Source organism: Raphanus sativus, chromosome 2, assembly GCF_000801105.2.
Source record: "Raphanus sativus cultivar WK10039 chromosome 2, ASM80110v3, whole genome shotgun sequence".
NCBI classification, from domain to species: Eukaryota; Viridiplantae; Streptophyta; class Magnoliopsida; order Brassicales; family Brassicaceae; genus Raphanus; species Raphanus sativus.
Window position 1 is genome coordinate 3,036,440 of NC_079512.1, and position 17,900 is coordinate 3,054,339.

General features: G+C 29.6%; 2 protein-coding genes across 3 annotated transcripts; both read left to right on the top strand.

Annotated features, from left to right (window-relative positions):
* Positions 1-510: 510 nt before the first annotated feature.
* LOC108818535 (alpha-dioxygenase 2) lies at positions 511-3,829 on the top strand. Its single transcript, XM_018591532.2, has 9 exons — positions 511-695; positions 841-1,101; positions 1,555-1,704; positions 1,801-1,931; positions 1,997-2,210; positions 2,290-2,663; positions 2,741-2,943; positions 3,016-3,259; positions 3,356-3,829. The coding sequence occupies exons 1-9, from the start codon at positions 603-605 to the stop codon at positions 3,579-3,581; spliced, it is 1,896 nt and encodes a 631-aa protein (XP_018447034.2). The 5' UTR covers positions 511-602; the 3' UTR covers positions 3,582-3,829.
* Positions 3,830-6,842: 3,013 nt separating this feature from the next.
* LOC108839893 (uncharacterized) lies at positions 6,843-8,943 on the top strand. 2 transcript variants are annotated; one of them, XM_018612671.2, is made up of 10 exons: positions 6,843-7,067; positions 7,208-7,277; positions 7,394-7,461; positions 7,565-7,626; positions 7,699-7,780; positions 7,858-8,094; positions 8,182-8,310; positions 8,381-8,442; positions 8,544-8,650; positions 8,750-8,943. In XM_018612671.2, exons 1-10 carry the CDS (start codon positions 7,017-7,019, stop codon positions 8,812-8,814), a joined length of 933 nt encoding a protein of 310 aa, XP_018468173.1. In that variant the 5' UTR covers positions 6,843-7,016; the 3' UTR covers positions 8,815-8,943. The 2 variants fall into 2 exon arrangements, with proteins under 2 accessions (XP_018468173.1, XP_018468174.1); XM_018612672.2 differs by having other exon boundaries at positions 6,848-7,067; positions 8,544-8,660.
* The last annotated feature ends 8,957 nt before the right edge of the window (positions 8,944-17,900 follow it).

Here is a 17,900-nt window from a genome sequence, read left to right on the forward strand (position 1 = left end):
ATCGACCCAAATGGTCCAAAACTGTGAAATTAAAGGAACAAAAAAAGTTTGGCCTATAATTAAGAGATTCATTAATTGAAAATGATACAAAATAACAGAAATACTCTTAATGAAACATGCGACTTCTTTATAATAGAGGGGTAGGTTTAGGTAAAAATTCAAATAGGATCCTGTTTTAATAGTATAGATATCAGAAAGGTTGATTAAATAAGGAATGAATATCAATAGTTTGACCAAGATTTTATACTGTTTAAACCATTTATGTGTAGATAGTATATTCATTCTCTTTGTTTAAATAATTCCAGTAGTCAAATTTAGTATAGTAAAATGTTTAATTAGATATCTCTAGTTAGTCACTCTCCTAGTCAATGCAATGCTCGTCTAAGACTCATCGACTTATTTAATCTAATTATTTAACAGAAAATGATACCAATTCATTCTACATACATGTATATATATGTAAACGAGTATGCGTGTGGGTCTATATAAATACATTGCGAGTGATCGTGCGAATTCAACCATTACAATTGTGTGACTATCATTTAAAGCACAAAGCAAAACAAATAATCCAAACCCATAAAAAAAATTTGAGAGGCCAAAAAATGGGCTTCTCTCTATCTTCATCCTGGTTTCTTCATCCTGAGCTTCAGCATGTTGTTTCCAAGATGTCTTTCTTTGATTCCTTTCTGTTCAACGTAAGTATACACCTCTCTGTCTATTTATATAAACGACAATGATTCATCTTCTAGGATAATTATCAAATTAATAATCACAACTATTTGACGATTGATTTTTTTATTATGATTAATTAGTATATTTATTCTTTTAATTACCATATAGATTGTGCACCTAGTAGACAAGTTAGGATTATGGCATAGATTTCCAGTGCTATTGGGAGTAGCTTACTTGGGGATACGAAGACATCTACATCAACGTTACAATCTGATACATGTCGGTGGAATAAACGGTCAGGGTTACGACACAGCTGAGATTTCTTATCGCACGGCTAATGGCAAGTGCAACCACCCCTCGGATGACTCTATCGGTAGCCAAGGCACATTTATTGGCCGGAATATGCCTCCATGTACTTCTCAGTACGCCGTAAGATTTTTCATTTATTTATATTCACAACTTAATTTACATACCATGCACATTGCCTAGTTTAAAATTAATTTTGTGTAGTAAATATTGTACATCTATTATAAATACCGAATTGATAGTAGCATGACGAAACGATAGGACCAACTTTGTGACACACTGACACACTTCCTGTTCTTATCTGTACTCACTAGTTGTTGAAATCATGATGTATGATCTTCTTTTGCTTTAACTTTATGTAACTTTCTCACATGCTATAAAGTTTTTGTTTGATATGAATGTGCTTTTTTGGCATGGTTAGTAGATATTCATCTATGAAATTATATTACATTTTTCCTTATTTAAAATTCGGTTAAAGAAACATTATTCTGTATACAGGCAAAACGGCTGATCATTTCTTGAACAATCATTAATTATTTTATATTACTATAACTTATAATGGTTTGACTGTTACAGATTTTGGACCCACATCCAAGTGTGGTGGCTACAAAATTGTTAGCGAGAAAAAGATTCATAGACAATGGAGACCAATTCAACGTGATAGCTTGTTCTTGGATTCAGTTCATGATCCATGACTGGGTTGATCATTTAGAAGACACCAACCAGGTTTGTATACTTTTGAATACAAACCCTTCAATTATTCAGCATTTAAAATTATTGACCTCAACTTTATATCAATTACCATTTTAAAACCTCAACTAGATCGAGCTTGAAGCTCCAGAAGAAGTAGCAAAGGGATGTCCATTGAAATCATTTAAGTTCTTCAAAACAAAGAAAGTTCTCTCCGGTGATCACCACAAATCTGGTGCTGTCAACACTAGAACCCCATGGTGGTGCGTAATTGTTATCAAATCTGTGCTTAATAACTGCTTAATGTTAATGGAAAATTTGGAAACAGGGACGGGAGTGTAATATATGGAAATGATGAGGCTGGAATGAAAAGAGTTAGGGTTTTCAAGGATGGGAAGCTAAGAATCTCCGGCGATGGTTTGTTGGAGCGAGACGACAGAGGTGTTCCAATCTCCGGTGATATAAGAAACAGCTGGTCTGGTTTCTCTCTATTGCAAGCCCTCTTTGTTAAAGAACACAACTCCGCCTGTGAAATGCTCAAAGTAAGATAGGTTTCGTCTTTCTTGTGGCGCAAGGAATCTCTATATACATAATCAGACTAGTTTAGCTCTCTTTTTTCAGGAACGGTATCCAGATTTTGATGATGAGAAACTCTACAGGACTGCAAGATTGGTGACAGCAGCGGTTATCGCTAAGATTCACACAATTGATTGGACAGTAGAACTACTGAAGACAGACACACTTACTGCAGGAATGAGGATCAATTGGTATGGATTTTTAGGGAAGAAAATGAAAGACAAGATTGGTGCAAGATTTGGACCGATACTTAGCGGATTAGTTGGTCTAAAGAAACCTAGAGATCATGAAGTTCCTTATTCGTTGACCGAAGAGTTCGTTAGTGTCTACAGAATGCATTGTCTACTACCAGACACACTTCTTCTCCGAGATATGAAACCTGATAATGTAGACAAAGAAAACCCTGCAATAGAACGAGAGTAAGACACATAATATGTTTGGTACATTGTCGGATCCGAGTGCGGTTTTTGTTAACCTAGAAAGATGTTTTTAACAGGGTACCGATGACAGAACTAATCGGGAAGGAAGGAGGAAAAACTGATTCTAGGATCGGGTTTGAGCAGTTACTAGTTTCAATGGGACACCAATCTTGTGGTGCGTTGACATTATGGAATTACCCTAACTGGATGAGAAACCTTGTGGCTCAAGATATCGATGGAGAAGATAGACCTAACCCTATAGATATGGCTGCCTTGGAGAGTAAGTCAAATCAATCAGTGCTTCTTCTTTGTTCTTCTATACTTATTGACTTGATTTGAATCTTTTCAACAGTTTATAGGGATCGGGAGAGAGGAGTTCCTCGATACAATGAATTCAGAAAGAATCTGCTGATGAGTCCTATCAAAAAATGGGAAGATCAAACAGATGATGAAGAAGCTATCGATGCTTTAAAGGAAGTGTATGAAGATGATATAGACAAGCTTGATGTAAACGTGGGGTTGCACGCAGAGAAGAAGATCAAAGGATTCGCCATTAGTGAAACTGCTTTCTTCATCTTCCTCCTCATTGCTTCCAGGTCACTACATTTACCTAAAACATAGGCTTTAAAAAAAAACAGAGACTTTTCTTGCGTCACAAGGAAACAAACTTACTTATCTTGAATATTAATTAGGAGGTTAGAAGCAGATCGCTTTTTCACGACCAATTTCAACGAGAAGACGTATACTAAAGAAGGACTAGAGTGGGTTAATACAACAGAGACTTTGAAGGATGTAATAGACCGACACTTCCCGAACTTAACCAACCAGTGGATGCGATGTACAAGCGCCTTCTCTGTCTGGAGCTCGGATCCTGACCCTACGAATTGGGTTCCTTTGTACCTCCGATCCGCGCCATAAGCCGTTAGATTTGGTGCAGGTGTATGGGTCACGTGGTTTGGTCCTTGGTATATATATATCTTTTTGGGTATGGTTTGCTTTTATAAATAATGATTTCTTGTAAAACCAAATCCTGAGTGAGAGTGAGAGCCAAACCTTTGCTTGAACAACTTCGTAACGGAACAGAGAGAAGCCCAAGTATTATGTAGAGAGTGAGAACCAGATTCATGCATCACATAAATAAGATAAGGTTACTATGCCATTACTCAGATATACTTATTATAAAGTGACAAGAAGACCGTCTTACCAAGCAAGCTACTTGTCTACGGAATTTGAACCGTGACAGGTGTTATGATTTACAAGTAGAAAGCGGAGATAATCCAAGCTCAGGATACTTGGTAGTGTTTGATATAAAGGGACTAGTTCATGGAACAGAACAAGTGTTTCTCGATACATTTGGAATCTCAAATCACTTGCGATGGTAATGGACCCAAGACCATATAGCAAAAGCAGAGAGTATGTACTGAGCTCAATGGAAGCTGGAGGTAAACTTAACGTGACATTCCACCGTCCCTAGGGTTTGGAAATTAAAATGTAAAATTCGGACTGGGTTTGCAGATTCCTCCATCTGCTACACTTGATTACACATTTACACCATTGAGGTTGATACAGTCCATTGTTTCCAAGATGAGAGATCAGCGTATTAAAATTCCACAACACTTCTTGTGTGCAATGTGGAGAGAATCTGTAAAATAATCTAGCATATCTTTTTCGTGAATATTTTTTTTGCTATAGACGGATTCAATAGTTACATGAACATATAATATGTAAGAAAGTATCCTTTAACTTTTGGGTTGGAAGCATCTTTGTCGCCGACCAAGATCAAGTATATCAACATTACGGATATACACAAGCCAAATACTTGATAACTTTCAGAACAAGTAGTCAACTAGTATTCGAAAAAATCAACTTTCAGAACGCTTGTTATTTGGTTTGGACCTTCAACTAGATCTAATTTGAGATTTGACTTTGATGAGTATAAAACAAGTACTGCTATATAAAGTATTCGAAAAAAATCAATACCTTCAAATTACTTGATCTGACTTGTATTTGCTAAAATCAGTTACCACTTACCACTAAAATACTTATTATTTTGCAAATAATTAAAATCAAATACGATCACATACCAAAATAAGTATATTTGTTATCTACTTTTTCCTATTTTTATTAATGGGTTTTCTTTTGTCAAACCTAATATATTTTTTTCTGATTTATGTTATAATGTGAATAAAAATAAGATATTTTTATGTATATTCTAAAACAAGTAACAAATAATAAGTAACAAGTCAAGTGACATGACAGGTATTAAAATATATATACATGTTTGATATTTAACTTATATTTGGAAGTAATAAAATTTGTCGATTTGTTATCCAATTTGACAATACCAAATGTTTGATTTTTAAGATTGTTGATTTCTTATCTAATTTAACAATACCAAACTAGATTTTGACCCGCGCAACCGCGCGGGTGTGAATTTTAATTTTTTTCCCAAATTTTTTTTTTTTTATTATAGTCATATATTTTCTGATGTGTATATATTTTTTTTTTCTACATAAGTATGTGATTTCATGTCATTGTTTTCATCAAAAAAACACAGGTCAAATGTAACATGTATATTTATATGTTCTTTTATGTATTTTTGTTTGTTGACATTAGTTTTTGACTATTAAGCTCATTAACTTTTGAAATGTGGTTTAGTAATGTAACAATTTATTATAATTATAAAGTAACTAATTAAAAATTTAGTATTTTTGTAGGGCTTGATGGCGGTAAGCATAGAAGCAGTCTTATTTGTAGACATGGTTGAAGAAACTTTTAGGTGATGTAGAAAATAGTGTATTAACATCGGTATATATATAGTTGCTTAAGTTTTAGGGTATTGAAGAGAGTATATTCTTTGAGATCTATTATTAATACCTTGGATTTATGGATTAATTATGATTCGGTTGTTAATATCTCTCATTTATTGTGGATTTCGATATGGAATAAAAGATATGAAATTCTGTTTGTAGTTGTTATGGAAATATGCAGTAATTTAGGTGAGTAGTTAACGGAAAGCTATAAAACATAAACAATATTTTTGGAAAATACTGTTTAGATACCTTTGATTTTGCGTGGATTAGTTGAAAGGAATCAGAAGATCTTTGAATTTATGATTATGCTTGGTTATCAAGAAATAGTTATTTCTTTATTTCGACAAATGTTTTTACCCAAACGAAAATTCATTTTTGAAATAAAAAGTTATAGACCAAACCGAAAATAAAATCATGAAATACAATCGATTAAACTAAATGATAAAAACACTGGTCATATCTGAATATCCTATCTACTATAAAATCACGAAAATATAGTGATGGTATTGTTTAATAATATAATTTAAATTTTAATGACGTAAAAATGACATAACTTCATCTTCTCCAAGTCGATCAATTTCACCAGTAATTTATGAACATATATTCAGAGCTTATGATCAATTAATCTTCATTAAAAGATTGGACAACAACTATAGACATAATTGTATAAAGCGGCCTTTTCATAAATATTGTCTTTTGTTTCATTGACTGCAGAATACAAAGAATGAACTCTGAGTTGATTATAACATGAGAAGAACTCTGTCATTCTCAAACCTTGTCACGAACTTCATTATCAGAATATACATGGAGTTATAGATCATCACTAATCCTTTTCATTGAGAAACCATTGATTAACGATATTGAGTAACAATAGCACTGTTGAATGTTTCATATGTTATAGATCAATGTCTTTCAAAGAAAAAACTTCGATTGATTCATGTTATTACGTTCAAATATTGATTTATCGTTATATGTTTTAGTTTTTGTTTGTCATTCATGTATTATATATGTGATGATGATAATAGTTCATTTTGATTTGGATAACATATAATAGAAAACGTGTATGTTTTTACATTTAATAATCCATGATCAGTTGATATTAAAATATATTAATGATTGATAAATGTTATGTGACCAAGTCTAGTAAGTAGTTCATTTTTTAAAATATCACACATCAATGAGAAGTCATGACTTCTCTTTTAATATATAAGATATTTGATTTTCAAGGCGAATGCCGAAATTGAAGAGTATACGCCAAGTATCTTATAATCATGTATTATTCAACATTTTCTTAATATCTTTTTGGGTGTACCAAGTAAAGCGGCACGGTGTTTAGTTTGCATCCACATAACTCTATCTTAATCTCTCAGCCATACAAGAACGTTTAAAAGGGCGACTATTCTTAAGTTTGCGTAATCTTTTTTTTTTCTTGATTTTCTGATAAACGGAAACAAATAAGAAAAATAACACGCATTGTTTCACCATTTTTATTTGTTCCATTATTTCCGGGAAAATACTCTGTTTTTTTCCGTTGGGTAGAATGGGAACGGTTCTCGATTCCCACTTTCTGGCTCTCACTGCCATTGTTACTGTAAGTTCTCTGTCATGTTCAATCTTGGTTTCTCTTTTTCTTGGAAAATAATGTTTTTGGTTGTCTTTATTCATATCCGATCTGTTTTTTTCTTACTGATGAGTTCTTGTCTTGTTTCTCTTTGCCATGGTTTTTTGCAGGTGGCTTACCAGTTTATATTCTTCGTAATCACCGCTCTTTTCAAAATCGATCAAGTCACTGATTTTGCAGGTACAACCTGCTTCAGTTTCCTCACTTTTCTAATATAAGAGAGGTTTCTTGTCCTTTAAGTATTTGTTCGCGTAGGACTCAAGGTTTTGTTTTCGTCTTAAACTATGTATGTTCAGGAAGCACAAACTTTGTTATAATTGCTCTCTTGACTCTTATTCTTAAAGCCACTTGGCATTTTCGCCAGGTAAGTCTCAGCTCTTCTTGTCTTTTTTTTTTCTTCCTCTCTGTTTTTCTTACATGTGTTTTGTTTTCCTTCTGTGCTCACTTAAATTATTTTCTCCTCACAGATTGTCTTGACATTGCTTGTTGTGGTATGGGGACTTCGCCTGGGGATATTTCTTCTAATGAGGTCTCTACCAAGAAACAAAATATTTCATTGCATCTATGATCATACTAACATGGCATTACTTGTCAATTTTAGGATCTTACAATGGGGGGAAGATCGACGCTTTGATGAAATGCGTGGAAATTTGGTGAAATTAATAGTTTTCTGGACTCTCCAGGTAAACTTTTTTGCTTTTGGTATTTGATGCTTGTGCTGTCAAACTACTTAACTTCTAGTTTTTTTTTAACATTGTAGGCCGTGTGGGTTTGGACGGTGAGCTTACCTGTAACTGTTGTTAACGCCGCAAGTGATGGTGGAGGATCTCTTAAACCCGCAGATGTAATCGGTTGGACGATGTGGGTTTTCGGTTTCTTGATTGAAGCTGCAGCTGATCAACAGAAACTCTCTTTTAAAAACTCTCCAGAGAACAGAGGAAAATGGTGTGATGCTGGCGTGTGGAAGTATTCAAGACATCCAAACTACTTTGGTGAGGTTGGTTTTTCCATATATAATAACAAATCTTTGAGTTTTTTGTTGTATAAATTGGTAAATGACTGTATTAGTGGGATATTTCATCAGATATTACTGTGGTGGGGAATCTTTGTGGCTGCATCACCTGTTCTTGAAGGTGTAGAGTATCTTGTCATATTCGGACCACTCTTTCTCACTGTCCTGCTTCTATTCGTCAGCGGCATACCATTACTTGAGGTTCTGTCACTAACTTTCTATACTTCAGCACATTTTATGAATCACATATGGCTGATTTCAATATAAACAGGCATCGTCTGACAAGAAGTATGGCAATTTGGGAGATTACCGATTCTATAAGAAGAAAACAAGGTTTAACGATATGAACTTGTTACTGAAAAAGTTTAATAAACCTTCACGATGTGTTATATATAAATAGCTAACTTGTTTCTATCTTCAATTCGATATTGTAGTCCTCTGATTCCTTTACCAAGAGGAGTGTATGGGAACTTACCAGGATGGTGCAAGGCAGTGTTTCTCTTAGAGCTTCCATTTTACAGCAGAAATCTCCCTGAAGAAGGTGCTGTTTAGTAAGTATCTCTCTTCAATTTCAGTTTCAACTCTTTGTATCTTGTTATAGTGTCTGATGAGTTTAGCTTTCTCTTTGGTGTATCTTCAGGTCCAAGAAAGTTAGAGGAGACTCCAAGAACGGCAAAGAGAAAGTATCAACTTAAAGATTACTGATTTGTGAACTAAATCTGAGTTTCTATTCTTACAACACTCTGATGTTAACTAAAAAATTGCTGGTAATGTACTGAATTTGATTGACACATTGAACCGGATCTCAGTTGTGATTGATTGTGAATTGCACCATGTGATGTCCATTTTATTTTTTCATTTATTAGATAATAAATAATTTAAAAGTTGTTCTATAATAATTTTGAGTTTTAAAAAATGTTTTTATATCCGATCCAGATCAGTTGTTGAACCGATAGACTAGGTACCTTGTATATAATCCGGTTCGGATTTATTGAAAAATTCGTTAATTAAAATCTCAATAGAACCAGATATAAACCCAGAAACTCACTATTAACCCGAGATCTGAAAAAAATGCAAAATATCTGATTATATTTTTGTTTTTTTATTATTAAATTGTTCATATACTTTTTGATATTTTATAAACTTGTGATTCTTTAAACTTTTGATGAAATTTTTATTATGTCATTCAGATAAAAATTATAATATAAAAACTTATTGATATGATACTATTAATTTATTTTCGTTATTAAGTTTATATTTTTATTTTCAGATTAATTTAATTCTATGATAATTTTAAATTAATTTTAAACGCTTTTACTTGGCATATCAATTTTATGCATAAATGACATACTAAATAATACTTTTAAAATTTATGTGTACACATTTATTTTTGATCGTTAAATAATATTATACATAAAAATGATATATGGTATAGGATATTCTCTTGGTTTAAATTTTCTTGAAATTAAATTAAAAGTACGTGTAAATTAAGGTAACAACAAAAAAATCAATGGTAATCATACATACCATAGAAATTGTATGTAATCGTGTATTTTTTTCTTTTTTTGAAAATTGGGATCCATACCATTATAATTTGCATAAATATCCATTGGTTAAAATGTATGGGGATTAAACCCATAAGGCCGATTTGATTTGTACGTCCATAAGCCTTATTTGCTTCTTTTAAAAAAACAAACTGCAAAAATAATTAGTTGGTGATTATATTCATAAACCCGATTTAATTTGTAGTGTTAAATACTCCCTCTGTTTTATAATAAGTGTCATTCTAAACTCATTTTTTTGTTACACAAAGAGTGTCACTTTACAATTCCAATGTAAATTATACTAACTTTCAGCTGAAAATTAATTGCAAACTGCATTGATTTTATAAATAATTTTATTTATCTAAAATACTATTGGTCAAAGAGGTATAATTAATTACAATTTACATATATTTCAACAACTTTCTTAATCTGTGTGAAAAATGTCACAACGACACTCTTTAAGAAACGGAGGAAGTATATAGTTTTAGTTATATAACCCGAAAAAGTAAAAAACTTGATGGATGTTTTGCCGTCAATGAGTGTTTAGTTCTCTTAGAAATAGTAATAGCATATTTGAAAAAAATTAGTATTTCATTAAAAGTATAATTACTGATCACCTAAATTAAATATAATTTTATTTATAACTATTTCATTTAATATAAGTTAAGATAGTTAAAGGCTTTCAAATTGCTAAATATATATTCATTTAAAATGGCCCTTAAATGATTAATTGTTACCTATATAATAGGAAAGTTTTCCTTAAGTATATATGCCATAAAACAAAACTGAGATCTTTGTTTATTTATGAATTCTTCTTAATACATTTTAAAAATAAATTTGATGTACAATTCTTAATAAATCGCTGCCAATCAAATATTTTTTTCAAATTTCATAAATTAATTTATGCATCTATTTGTTATAACTGAGTCAATATATTTGAATGTAAATATAGTATCACCTTCGATGAAGAATTTTTCGTATTTTACAATTGTTGGTAAGTATCTTATGCAAAATCTAGAAAATGATTTATTATAATACTTGAATATTTTGAACAAATTATTTGACTTAGATATTTTTAATGAATAAAACGGCATAAAATTATAAGAATATTTTAGAGTTGTTAGGTTGAGAAAATAGGAAATATATTAAATGTTGCCAAATTTACATTTTTAAATTATATTCCCTCTGTTTTTTAAAGATCCATGTTCTAGGAAAAAAAATTGTTTTAAAAAGATACATTTTTTACTTTTTCAATGTATTATTTAATGAAATCTGTTAACTTCAAGAAAATTAATTGTGTTTATTGGATTTTTATTGGTTAAAGATTATGGAAAATTGTTATTCACAAAAATCAATGCATTTTTAATGTGATTTCTTAATATATGTGAAAAGTGTAGAATATGTATCTTTAAAAAACAAAGGGAGTAATAAATATCCAAAATTCACAAAGTATAGATATGTGTAAGTTTGACATTATATAGAGTATATAGTTTCGTGCAGCCTAGGGAATTATAATATGTTGATAACATTTTCGAAGTACTAAGTAAATCATGCATTATAAGAATCATGCACCTTATAAAAAAAAAAAAGAATCATGCACCTTTATCATTTGAAGTCGTATAAATTTTTATGTTAAAGTACCGGGTTAGTCTCCTATAAATTTTTATGTTGTAGCATCAAACTTCAATGATTTATTAATATAGATACAATGTGGCATAAATATTTATTCGTGAGCAGTAGTTCATGTGGATATTTTTTGCTGAAAATTTTGTGTCAACAGAAAGAGAACGAGAGTATATGTGTTGAAAAATCAAAAATGTAATTATAAACTTTTTTTTTGATGAAATTTTAAATTTATTGATCATCATGAAAAAGAATGTTTATGTACAAACCAACAGAGGAAAAAATTATCTATTCCTCTAAGCTACTCCATGTAGGCACTAAACCTAATCAAAAAATTATCTATTCCTCTAAGCTAATCAAAAAAGTCTACCTATTCACCATTAATTATTTATACTACATAACCAAAGTTTTTTTTTTGTTGTTACAAAAAAAAACTTTGGTTATGTAGTATAAATAATATAATGGTGAATAGGTTGACTTTTTTTACTTACGGGAACAGAAGTCATTGATACCATGTGAACATATTTTCAAAAGTATTTAATTAACGTGTTACACTATTAAATGTATATGAAACGGTAAGAGTATTAGTACTATTCTGCAGTTAGAGAAATTTAAAGTAAAACCAAGATACTATCACTTAATGAAAAAGCAGTAACTTTGTATAAGTAAATTTTTTAAAAATGTTTATTTTTTAATAGCATAGACTAGATTTTGATCCGTGCTTTAAAAGCGCGGGATTAATTTTTAGTTTAAATATTTTCATGTAAAAAGTTATAATTTATTTATTTTAGGTTTTTATTTAGTTGTAAAATATTTGTACAATTTATTATGCTTGTTTTTCTTAGGTGAACTAAAATTTATAAAATTATTCAAAACTGTATTATAAGTATTTATTTATTTAAAATGTTTTGCATTGATTTTAGTTTATTCTTATACTTTTATTTATATATACATATATATATATATATATATATATATATATATATATATATGTATATATATATATATATATATATTTGTGATAAAAGTTGTATTAAAATGTTGTTTCAATCTGTCTTGTACCTTTTAAATCATGAATTCACTTAGTTTATATATATATATATATTAAAACAAAATATTTTAAATACTTTTATTGAAATGCAATCTTAGAATTTATATGTAGGAGTCTCTTTTAAATTATTTTATTTTGAATGATCAAAATGTTTTGTGACCAAGTTTAATATAAAAACAATCTGAATGATTTGATCAAAAAAAAAAAAACAATCTGAATGTATACATGAAAGTATATTTTCATAGTAGTATAATTTTCTTACATTTTAAATAATTCAGCTAATTAAATGAAAGAAAATATAATTCATTTAAAAGTAATATCTAACATCCGTGTAGATACAGTGTCAAATAATATGTATACAAAATAATATGTTATTTCATACTATGCCTATAATAACTAATTGTTCTACATGAAAGATAAAAAATATTATATTAAATTATGAGTGTTTCAATTTTTAAAAAGCATAACGATGGTTGATCTAAATGTGACTTTATAATGCAGTAATTAGTTATAACATAGGTAATTAAAGAATATACACACGTAAAAAAATGTTTTGCTTATGAATATTAATTAATTAATTATATGAAACAAAAATTTATGGATGGCACAACATTGTAAATATCTGATAAAATAAAGGGTAGAATCCTATTAAGGATTCTGCTTTAATAGTATAGATTAATATGAATATAAATATTGTAACATAAGTTGACTAAGTTGCACATGAAAATAATAACATTATCAAAGTAGCCCCAACCAGTAACCAAATAAAAAAATGATATATAGGCTTCTTTCTTCTATGCATGCAGTATATTTCTATAAAAGTTAGTTATTTAGCATAAAACTAAGTGGTTGTCCACGAATCTGCGGATATAAATATCATATGAAAATATATATTATGTATAAAATGTCGTAAATTTTTTATAATTTTTATATAAAACAATTGATGAATATTTAGTAATAACAAATGTTTGTGGAATTATATATGTAATTATCATATTAATTTTCCCACATATTATACATATTATACATATTTTTCGGTTCCTTCTTATTTTTCTTTATTCTTTCATTCTTTTTATTAAAATTTTGCTAATACTTTTCTAATTTTTTACAATAAAAATTCCAAATATTTATTTTTTTCTCTAAATAGTATTATAAACCATAAATCAATGATCCAAAATTCATCTTATAATTTTTTTCAGTTATAACATTACCTTATTCACTTTATTATTTGATTTAAATGAGAATTATTTTTTTAATCAAATTTTTCACATATGAGTTGATGGTTGATGGTTTTAGGCTTCCAACGCTGGAAAAGAACCGAATAACACAGGTAATAACCGAGACTCTCAACTGTTTCAGCTGTTTTCACAAATTTCTTAGAACATCATTTTGATATTTTGGAAATGGTTTTTTCAAAGCTAAATCTTGTTTTCCTGATGTATATATTTACTTTTTTTCATCTGCAAGTTTTTGATATATTTCCTAGTTTTGCATGAAGTTATTAATATAATATTTCTTTGTTAAAGAATTCACCAACAAAATATAATTTTGTCTCTCTATTTTTTAGTAAAATAATTCAGATATTCACTCAGAACTCTTATCTGCTAATTAAATATAGTTAGATGGTTTTTTCGTGCTCATGCACAAATATAAATATTTTTTAAAATATATATTATAATAACTGATTAGTTTTTTACTTTCAGTTAAAATAATTATATGTAAATTTATTTAATAATATTATTTTGGGATTAGACATGTTATTTTATGTATGTAACATCTAGTTGGTTTATTTATCACTTGAGTATATTAGATTGCGTCTCTTTCTTTGAATTCAACCATAATAATTTGTTTCTTTAAATATATTAATATTTTGATAAAAAAATATTTAAATTTAGGTTGGTTGTTCTATTAAATATATTTTAGTTTCATTTTGTATAACATAATTTTTTTTGAGAATCAAACATATAAAATAAACTAAAATGTGGATTGATTAAAAATTACATAAATTATAAATATAAAACAATATTTTGTATCTCATGCGTATATATTTACAAAATTATAACTTTTTAAAATTAATTAATATTTTATTTTTATTTTAATATGTCTTGAGGTATCGATATTTTATATGTATAAAATTAATAAAATAGTACTATAAAATAATATGTTTTAAATTTTATTATTTTTATTAATATCATGATAGTTTTTGTAACATTCCTTTTTAATGAAATTACATTATATAAATATTATTAAAATATTATTTTTAAAAATTATAATTTTTTATTTTTATTATATATGTTAGTGGAAAATGGAAATTAATTCGAATCTAATTAACAAAAACTACCAAATAAAAAGGAAAATAAATTAATAAAGGTAGCTAATATTATATTTTAAATTCTGTAAAGATATATATGTGGTGTAAGAAACTGAGTTTTCTTAGTCAAAAAAAAAAAAAAAAAGAAACTGAGTTTTCAAATATCAGTCATATTAGCATCTATATATACACACACACACACATATGTGTGGGTCTGTGTGTGTTCGGGCATACATAACACATGAGTCGGTTGGTGCGTCAGCAGGAACATTTCCCATCTTACATTATTTTGAAAGCAAATGTTAATGTAGGTATGTGGTGTAGTATTAAAATAATGTAGTATATATATATATACACACACACACACACTGACACCCATGTGTTACTGGAAATACTTAGAAAAACTATGCAGGAGTAATTTCATTCTGGGATTGCATCGAATGTCTGAAACGAAGAAAGGCTCGTGTGAAGCAGATGTAGGCGACAATGAGGAAGAAAACGGAGCCACATGCACAAAACAAGACATTAACAATATCACCCATAAAATTGAATTTTGTATCTTTTGTACTAGCAGATTGTATTATTCGCACGTTTCCATAAGTACCAACTGCGATTAATGACAGACATGTTAATCCAATAATCGCAATCCCAGCCGGTATGACAAACTTTAATACATCTCCCCAAAAACTCATCTTCTTGATCTTTCTTTTGTACTGTCTATTGTATTTATCTTGTCGTGATTTAACTGTTTTTTGGTCTTGTCGATAGAAAACAGTTTCATTTTTATATATGCAGGTAAATAATAAGCGGTGTAATGTTCAATTAATTTGAGATTTTATTGTTTGCTTCACGTGTAACTAAATCAAGCATGCATGCGTGGTTATAATTCAATTATATTTAGTGATGGAGCATGGATTTTACTTGGAGCATTTATGGGCTGGGGTGGGGTGGGGGGGGAGTCCCTCCAGTTTTGATTTGAATCTATGATTTAGGTTTGCATGTGGCTGTTCTTTAACACAGCTGAATAGATGTAATATTCTGGACATTTTGGATAATATAGGCCCAAATGTGATTGAAATAGTTTTCCATTTTAAAACGTTACCAAAGATCCAGAAACATGAACACATCCATCCGAGAATTCGTATAAGATTTATATTGCTTTGTTTTTGGAGCACATAGTGTTATATTGCTTATTGATTGCAATATTAGATATGAATAGGCAGCGAATCGGATACCCGGGGTTTTGAAAATATTTATGATTTGCTTTATATGTTATGGATATATAACTTTCTGATTTGCTTTGCTTCAAAAAAATACGGATATACGGAAAAACGGACATCCAAAAAATAAATAAATATTTTGGATATTTAAGAATAATTACAATTATCTCATATGTTTTGTTTAATAGAAATAATCTTAAATTTTAAATTTATTTTTGTAATATATTTTTTTGCATAATATAAATTAAAAGAAGTAGTGAATCTACGTATTTTATAATTTTTTTAAACTTAGTTAACAATTATAATAACACAAAACTTAAGAAAAAGTTATAATTATCATAAATTTTTCTCTTCCTTTTATGTAATAGTTTTATATAAGTAATAATGTGAAAATAATTTATTAAATCGTATGTTAGGATAATAATTCTATAATTTTAAATCTAAATATAATCGAGATATATATTTATATATTGCCGAATCGGATCGGATATTTACTTCCCAAAATTTTAATACTTGTGATTTACTTTAATTTTTATGGAATTTTTTTAAATACTTGCTTTGATTCGAAAATTTACAGATATCTAAATTTTTTGGATCGAATTGATTTAGTGGATAAAATGTCCAGCCTGGATAAGAATATAAGTAGGAATGTGTTGCGTGTAGGCGTGCAGGTTTGTAAAAGGTTCAAAACTACTCAACAATTAGTTTTTTAGAGACAGATAAGATAACTCTATTTCAGTAATATCTATAGGGGTTTTAGTAACTCGAAGTGAATTTTCGTGTGCAACAACCACTATAATTTTTAAACGCGACAAAAAGAATGACGGTCATGTCAAAAATATATGATATACTACTATATATTTCAACATATATATATATAATTTTAAACCACTATAATATATATGCAGTATACGACTATACGTGTGAAACAGCACAACCTAAGGTTTTGAATCATTTGTCTTATCAACTACATAAACGTTACTTTTCTTATTAAAAACCCTAGAAATATTTAATAGAGGAGTATGGACCTCGAACTCTATTACATATCCTGCAACAAGTTTTTGGGTTATCTACAATGCACATCATTCAATGCGTAAGTTGCTTAGTGAAAAATCTATGTAATTTTTGACATATTTGGTTAGTGGAGGAAAGTTTCAGGCGGTATTGTTACACTTAGAGCTAAGCCTGGGCATCCGGGTCTTCGGGTCGGGTTCGGATCGGGTCTTATCGGGTCCGGATCTTTCGGGTCCTCGGAAATTAGATCCATATGGATATTTATAATTTTCAGGTCAGTTCCGGGTCGGGTCTTGTCGGGTCCGGGTCGGTTCGGGTCTAGAATTTTAGTACCCGTAAAACACATATAATATTCGGGTGTTGTTCGGATCCGGGTCGGTTCGGTTATATAAACCCCAAAAAACTCGAAATACCCAAACTGGACCCGAAAACTCGAAAAGTACCCAAAAAACCGTAAAAGTACCCGAATATTTACCTAAAATCAGACCTGAAAACTCAAAAAATATCTGAATACCCAAATTATATTTTCTGAAAATCTAAAATTACACTCAAAATTTGAAATTATACCCGAAAATACGAACCTAAAACTTAAAAAAAGATTAGAAATACCAAAAATATACCCAATCACCCAAATATACCTAATATATAAAATAAATCTCGGGTATTTCGGGTATCCGATCGGATCTCGGGTCGGGTCCGGGTCTTATCCAAGACCCGCGGGTCCAAAATAAAAAGACACATATGAGTACTTATAATTTTTCGGGTCGGTTCCGGGTCGGGTATTTTCGGGTCGGTACCGGGTCGGGTCCTCGGGTCCGGGTAAAATGCCCATGCCTACTTAGAGCATCTGTTTCAGGCGGTATTGTTACACTTAGAGCATCTCCAATGGCACACTATTTTTTCCTCTATAATTTACATAAAATTTAAGTAATTCTACTATAAAGTAAATTTTACTCCAATAGTTTACTTTATAATAAAGTAACTTTATTATAAAATGAAGTATAGAAAAATGTCATTTTTTAACTCTA

Coding starts and splice junctions, on each gene's coding strand:
- LOC108818535 (XM_018591532.2), top strand. CDS start 603: ATGGGCTTCTCTCTATCTTCATCCTGGTTTCTTCATCCTGAGCTTCAG. Junction 1,705..1,800: donor ATTTAGAAGACACCAACCAG/GTTTGTATACTT, acceptor AACCTCAACTAG/ATCGAGCTTGAAGCTCCAGA. Junction 3,260..3,355: donor TTCCTCCTCATTGCTTCCAG/GTCACTACATTT, acceptor AATATTAATTAG/GAGGTTAGAAGCAGATCGCT.
- LOC108839893 (XM_018612671.2), top strand. CDS start 7,017: ATGGGAACGGTTCTCGATTCCCACTTTCTGGCTCTCACTGCCATTGTT. Junction 7,781..7,857: donor TAGTTTTCTGGACTCTCCAG/GTAAACTTTTTT, acceptor TTAACATTGTAG/GCCGTGTGGGTTTGGACGGT. Junction 8,443..8,543: donor TTCTATAAGAAGAAAACAAG/GTTTAACGATAT, acceptor TCGATATTGTAG/TCCTCTGATTCCTTTACCAA.